The sequence below is a fragment of the Pinus tabuliformis genome, chromosome 9, assembly GCF_031772625.1.
Source record: "Pinus tabuliformis cultivar Carrire ecotype Pingquan chromosome 9, CPIR1, whole genome shotgun sequence".
Lineage (NCBI taxonomy): Eukaryota > Viridiplantae > Streptophyta > Pinopsida > Pinales > Pinaceae > Pinus > Pinus tabuliformis.
In genome coordinates this window covers 1,331,146,551-1,331,154,278 of record NC_142307.1, presented here as the reverse complement: position 1 = coordinate 1,331,154,278, position 7,728 = coordinate 1,331,146,551, and the positions used below count along the sequence as shown (strand labels likewise).

Below are 7,728 nucleotides of genomic sequence, written 5' to 3'. Positions count from 1 at the left end.
AACGCTCCAACAATGATAGTCGCGGGCATGGTCACATGAGAAACAGAGCACACCCTCACAGCCCTGCATGCCACATGTCCGGCATGTTGGACACTTGGGATACTCAATGTTACATGTTGAACACTCGTGACACACTTGTCTTTATACAAAAAAAACATGTCCATGCTCATCTGGCACTCGGACAACATGTGGCCAATACTTGGAAGGGCACACCCTCACAGCCCTGCATGCCACATGTCCGACACGTTGGACACTTAGGATGCTCAATGTTACAAGTTGAACACTTGTCTTTATACAAAAAACATGTCCCATGCACATCTGGCACTTGGAAAATATGTGTCCAATACTTGGAACATGAAAAATTGTTGAAAAAATTCAAAATCCGTGTAGATGTGTCCTGACATGTCAATAAATGCACCCCAATGCATGGCTGATGTTGTTCTAGATCCTAATGCTCCCAAAACTTACATCTTTACATCTATTTTATTTCTGTCATTTTCATATATATATATATATATATATATATATATATATAGACACACACACGCATGTGCACCCCCTTTTATCTTCAAGGGTTAGTTCAATCAGTTGAACCATTTATCCAAGGTATGATGCCAACACCACAAGTTTAAACCCAATCAAGTCTGCTAAGGTTACCCAATCACTGTTGTGGCTAGCAGTTGAGCTGCCCTTGATCCAATTATTCCAAGGAAAATGGAGGGATCACACAGGGTTTTACCTGGGGAGAAAAAATTACATGTTCCCCTGTGTGTCTCATTTCAGGGGTCTACATCTCCCATATCAGATACCCATGTCCGTGTGTCGTACGACTTAGGGGTCGACATAATGCACTTAACTTCAGTCATCATAAAATAATTTAAAATTTACATCTTCCAGAACCCAGAAACATAATTAAAATGAAAATAATGCCCCACTTGTAGAATATACATCTAAGAGTTAATGTGGTGTTTTCCAATATGAAATGTACTCCATGAACAAATTTTGCATATGCCTTAATGAAAGAACTAATGAAATCCTGATTACACAGGATGGCCTGGACATATTGTCAAACAAAACTGATGCTAAGGACAATCACAAAAACCATCTCAAAAGGCTTGCTAATAAATGAAGCTATGCAATTGAAATTGTCCAGAAAGACTATAATGCTGCTGCTTACAATAACCTTAAAGATTCATCATAATTACATTTTATATGCATAAAATTAAATAATTCAGAGAATTTTCTACCAAAGCTACACTGATTATATCATACTATGGAAAAGTCATGGAAACCTTGTTCATGCAACTCTATGTAGATGTCGATGTCGTAACACTAAAAAAAACTCATGCTATCACCCTAAAATGAGAGGCACTACATTGAACCCGAATATGAAATTGGATTGAATATCCATACCTTGTAATATAACATCGTATATTACATCATATATCAAAAAGTTACATCACACAAACAACAGGGGCTCCATGAAAATCCTGAACTAATAAAGCTAAAAACCATGCACCAAGAATAGGGCACTCAACATTGCAACAGAAGACATAAGTGACTTTATTTCCTCCCGCTTGTTGTAACTCGGGGTTTCCCTTTAATCTCACTTTCCTGCATTTTTAAAAGAATATGTTACATTTTTATTATATCTAAATTGCTGAGAAAGAAAATCATAATAACATGTTTGTCACTGTCAAGAAGTTTCTATTTTTCCACTAATCATTTTCTACAACCCTGAAGATGATGAAACTTTTCAGCCAATCTAAGATTTTATCCACTTATTATCATCCTAACCAGATTATCCAGACATAACATCAAATCCTCTCCTTACTCTTTGCATAACAGTAGCTATTTTTTACCAGTTCAAATAAGACTAATCTAATGGCCCATGATAAGTGTTCATCTCTTTCAAAACCATAGTTTTTATATCACTGCATTTAACTAAAAGATGATCAATTTTGCATGTTGATTCTTCAATGTAGATTCATCATAAGAAATATGGAACAATTGAGACAAAAATATAATCAGGTTAGATCCATCTTAACTTTGGATCTACCAAATGCCAAGAGGGATCAAATCTCTCAAGATGCAAACCTCTTTTTCAGTAAACATATTATAAGACTGATCTGTAAACAATTGTGGATATTCCATTACAATAGTTCATCACAACAGATCTTATTGTGTACTGAAATATTTTATTATGCAATTTATTACCTGAGTCTAGACCTCAAATTTAATAGTACTAGCTTAGTGCTCAAATTTATGGAAATAATTGAAACCAAAATGAAAGAAAAAGAAAATGAACAAAGCATCTGCACAAGTGTCAATTGGGAAAACTGAGAAGGTACAAAACCAAGCTAGAAGGTGAGGTCTATGCTCTGCTTTCTTTTCGTCAGTTAACAAATTCAAGTATAAAGAAAGGTGTTGAAATTTGGACAGCTATGGGACAACTTTTCCCAAGGAGAAACCCTCTTGCCCCTAAGAGAATTCAATTGGATTGAAGAAATATTATTATTTAATGTGGCACAAATTTGGGCAAGCAACATCATTACATTTGTTAAATATATTTAAAGCAAATTTAAATGTGTTTTTCCCTCCAAATTTACAAGTCGGTTTGCCCAAAAGTTGTGACCCTTCGTATTGGAAACAGCTATAAATTGGGCACCTATCCTCCATTCGGAAAGAAGAAGCTCGCACTTCTCTAAGGCCTATTTGCTCATCTGAGGCAGTGAATATTCTATCTCTGTGGTAGATCGTATGGCAGCTTGTTGATGGTATCTCTGTTGTTAGAATGACCTAGTATTTGTGGCCTAATGATGGTAAATCATGCAACCAATTACATTGGTCTCTGCGGCTACTTCTGTGGCTTTTATCTGAGCATCTTATGCAGCCTAGTCACCTATTCCTGCAGCCCTAATTGTGGCATGTTTGCGGCCTAAAGGAGGCTCCTGTTGTAGCCTATCAGTGATAATGTTTGTGGCCTATTTCAGAGGTTGTATAGGCCTTGCTCTTAATAATATCTATGGCCTATCCCTATGATCATCTACGGCCTAATTATGTGATTCTATGCAGCTTAATGATCTAATCATGTGCGGCCTCTCTCAGTGATGAAAGGGACTCTTCCAGTGAGTGACCTCAATGCATGACAGTGATCTTTATGGCAGTGACCTTGAGTGTATTTTTGATGTATGGCTATGTCTCTATACGACAGCGTGATGTATGACAGTGTACAGTGATATGCGGAAAGTGACCTTATGACAGTGATAATGGAAGTAATACTAGATACAAGGCAACAACATGTGACACTTATGACAGTGACTTCAGATGTCTAGTAGAGGCCTTATGAATGCCTCAACAAATATATTTGTTGCCATCTTTTTTGAGAGTTGGCTCTTGGAGGCCCAATGTGATTAATAGACTTGTGTTTCATTACTGTTGTACATTGAATCTCAGCTGAACATTTGATGAATATATAAGAAGAAGAATCTGGTTGGGCTTTCTCCCTAGTGGGGTTTTAACCTGGTCTCTGACCTAAATCCTGGTGTCTCTATTCAATATGAGTCTATTGTATGCTTTTCTTTAGTTGTTCCTTACTGTTCCACTGCGTTGTTGATGTTATTGTTCTCTCTACATGATTGCTAATGATGATATGATGTTATGGGGTAAATGTGATGTGAAAATATTGAAAAAGTTTTAAAATGCAATTATCTACAGCAAAGAACAAACTAGCCCTAAAGCTAAGTTACCAGGATTCGGATACGGATCCGGATTCGGATCCGGATTCGCTAGTTTTTTGAAAATCCAGGATCCGGATACGGCAAGGATACGTCAAGTACAAAAAATATAATAATATATTTTAAATTTTAATACGTCAAGTACAAAAAATATAATAATATATTTTAAATTTTAATATGTCAAGTACAAAAAATATAATAATATTTTTTAAATTTTAATAACCACATTAATTTATGTGACTAGATATTTATAAAAAAACCACATATTTATACTTTGGTGGAGGGTATATATTTTTTTACATTTCAGTTAGCTACCAGTGAGGGTAATATATAACTTTCGTTGAATATAACTGTTATATAACATATATTATGATATATTAAATATTAATATATAAATATATTAATATAACTGTTATTATTATGTAACATATATATATAAATATATGAATATCATTGTTATATTTATATATAACATATATTACCCTACACTATGCGGCTATATAACTGATAACAATAAATGAATGTTAAAAATTTAATTACCTTGTGAACAATTAAACCCTTGCCGTTTTTAAATTTTTTGCGGGCGTGAATAGTGCTGCCATGAATAATACTGTGTGCGGGTGTGAATAACATTGTGTGCGGGCGTGAATAATATTTATGGGGACCACAATATCTAAACCTAAAGCGAAACCTAAAAAATATCTGCCTTTTCTAACTTTTTCGACTACCCTATCACCGCTTCCGGCAGCCACCAGCGGGATCCGTATCCTGTAAAGGTTGTCCGTTTCCAAAAACCGTCTATTTAAAAAATACGTATTTTAACCGTATTTTTGGAGTATCCGGATCCGGATCCGGTTCAGATCCGTGGATCCGGCAATACTCCTCCTGCTTGTGCCGGATCCGGTAACTTAGCCCTAAAGGCTAAAATTAAGATGGTGCCAGAGCTGAGCTAAAGAAAATTCATTGAGATCACCCCCGTGAAGACACCTACGATCAAGCAAAGTGAAAAAGATGAAGATGTTGGAGACCTAAAAGAATGCTAGGGTTTGAAGGAAACCCCGTAGAGGCCTTGTTCTTACAATAAAGGTTAGGGTTTGAAAGAAACCCTATGAGGGGCTTGGATATGGTAAAGACATGGGTTCTACAATATCGGAAACATAGTGTGATTATGATAAATCAGAAGCTATTAAGTGTAACCCTAAATGGGCTAGCCTCTCAATAGGAGATGGTATGATGCAGATCCAATGATTGTTTTCTACATTGATAGCCGGGCTTGGAAGGATTTGGAATGAGAATACAAGTAGTGCTCAAGAGAAGACGACATTGACATATGGTTGATGGACTATGGTGACCCATCGAGATAGGATCAAAAGGGAGCTAACAACTTCCTACAATCCTCACTAAAGATAAGTACTTTCAAGACTTATGTCAATTCTGCTCTTGTTTAGATTTATCGTTTTAGACTATTGTTTATTCTTCCCGCATGAGTAATTGAATGCTTCTTTCACTAACTTCTTGGATGAGGATGTCATTAAGGAAAGCAGATCTCGAGGATCATCAAGATGCAGAGCAATGTAGGAAGAGTTAGCTCCAAGAGCGAGTTGGTGCAGGAAAATGAAGGAGCCACTCTCACATCTAGAGAAGAAAGATAGTCCTGCCTTATCATCAAGTACACTTTCATTATGTTTATTTACTTTGCTATTATTGCTCTTGTTCTGGGTGCTACAAGTACATCAAATGGATGTAAGGATGTAACCCTCAATACTGAGAATAAGGAGGATGCAGAAACATCCCATCATTAGAGTTGCACTTGAAATAGACAAGGATTCAGATCTTGAAGGAAGGATTGCAGTCTTCCAAGCTAATGATTATGATTAAAGAGGATTCATATTCAAAGGGAGTAGACTGTCAAGTTGAATGCAATAATATGATGAGATGATGAGAGCAATGTGTCCATGCAAAGACCATTCTAGATGTCAAGATGCAGTAGTATCAGATGCTTCTGCGATATTAAGTTCAACAGTGATAAGGAAGATGCTCTCAGAGGGAGAGGACTGTGATAAGTTGCTAGCACTTGTTGCCAGATGTACTAATATCAGATGTATGTGAAGTGAGCTTCCTCCATGATGTACTTAAGGAAGAAGCATGCTTAGAGCTACCTCAAAGCTTTGAGGCACTTGAGAAAGAGACTCATAATCGAAGATTGAAGAAAGCCACATATGGACTCAAGCAAGTCCCCTGGGCTTGGCATGCTTGGATTAATGATTATCTATTGCAAGGTTGAAGGTATGTCTTTGATATTTGGTTTTATAAGCTAATTTATTTCTAACAAGATCATATCATCTCTGTGTTCAGTGCCAGAGGGAGTTGACCTTTGAGCCTAAGTGATCCACTTCTCGAAGTATAACGAAGAGATGATGAGGACTTTCTTGTCAAAGAAAGTATGCCATCAGAGACTTGGCTTGGTGAATTTCAATGAAGCAGTTGAGAGACTCCTCTTCATATTCGGATTTGGTGGAACCCATGATGAGCTGACAACTAGATGGATCCTTGCTTTGCAACCAGATAGAGCCTGAAAATGTACATTGGGATGTTGCAAATTTAATATTGAGATACTCAGATGATGCAATCATTCATGGACTAAGATACATTGCCAGACTTCATGGATACACCGATGTTGATTGGGTTGGAAATGTTGTTGCAGGAAGAGCACATCTGGGTGCTGCTTTAGCTTGGGGTCTGCCATGATTTCCTAGATGAGCCAAAAGCAAAGGTTTGTTTCTTTGAAGCATAGGCAGAGTACATTGCTGCTAGCATGGCTAGCTGTGAGGCAATGTGGTTGAGAAAGCTCTTTGGATAGTTTTTTGAGGATGTGCTGGACACGATTGTGATAATCACGTGTTCCATGATAGGTCAAATCACATTGAGATTAGATATCACTATATTTGAGATAAGGTGCAGAGAGGAGCAGTGAGGCTCTGACAATGACTTGTTGCTAAACTGAAGCAGTGAGGCTTCAGTATAAGGGCAGATCGCAGACATTCTCTCCAAACCATTCATATTCTTCAAAGAGCAGCTTGGATTGGTGGATGTGACCCTTTTGGGAATGGGTCATGGTTGATTGAGAACATTAAGCTATGCTCTTCCCCTTTGTCTTTTGACTTCCACAAATTTGGGGGTGGGGATGGAGTCGAGGGAACTCATGGACAATAGGATGTGTCTAATCCTTACTAGAAATAGTAAGTGGTATCTCCCTTATTGTCACGGTAGGATGTGTCTGATCCTTACCAGAAATGGTAAGTGGTATCTCCCCTACTGTCGAGTATACCCCAGTATGCATCCTACCCACAAGTTGGGCTTGTTGGGATTGCCACCCATCTGGCCAATGGGTGAGGACACTTGGGACGTGTTTGATCCTTACCACTTGTGGTAAGTGGTATCTCCCCTAAGTGACTTGGGACGTGTCTAATCCTTACCTCTCATGGAAAGTGGTATCTCCCACAAGTTAGTGGATGCAGGTGTTCTACTGCTTGGTTCTTGAGGATTAAGGTGGGAAGATCACTAGACAATAGGATGTGTCTGATACTTACCTCTCATGTTAAGTGGTATCTCCCCTATTGTCATTGGATATAGGGTTGGATATTGATCTTCCCTATGATGATTCTTCTTCTTTAGATCAGGACATCATTTTTCAGCTGAGATGAAGGTCATGGAACTTGACGTAGAGACCAATAGGGTTTGGAGGATCTTTACCCTTGTGGTAAATCGATCTCCCCTACCTTCGATTGTGGATTATTCCTCTTCTATGAATCGAGATTAGATAAGATGAGACACGATGCAACGATGATGAGCTTCTTTTATATCAACACATGTTCATCTGAGATGAGACACATGGTATAGCTGAAAATTCCTCCCTAGTTGAGAGGGAGTGTTGAAAATTGGGCAACTATGGGACGAATTTCCCCAAGGAGAAATCGTCTTTCCCCTAAGA

At 37.8% G+C, this 7,728-nt stretch overlaps 1 protein-coding gene across 1 annotated transcript in view; it reads right to left on the bottom strand.

Annotated features, from left to right (window-relative positions):
• Window positions 1-1,167: 1,167 nt before the first annotated feature.
• The window catches only part of LOC149153429 (protein RAE1-like), a 357,670-nt gene continuing 351,109 nt past the window's right edge, over window positions 1,168-7,728 (bottom strand). The window contains exon 10 of the mRNA XM_089443820.1: window positions 1,168-1,614. Within this exon, the coding sequence (XP_089299946.1) occupies window positions 1,564-1,614 (51 nt within the window). The 3' untranslated portion in view covers window positions 1,168-1,563. The remainder of the gene's footprint in view (window positions 1,615-7,728) is intronic.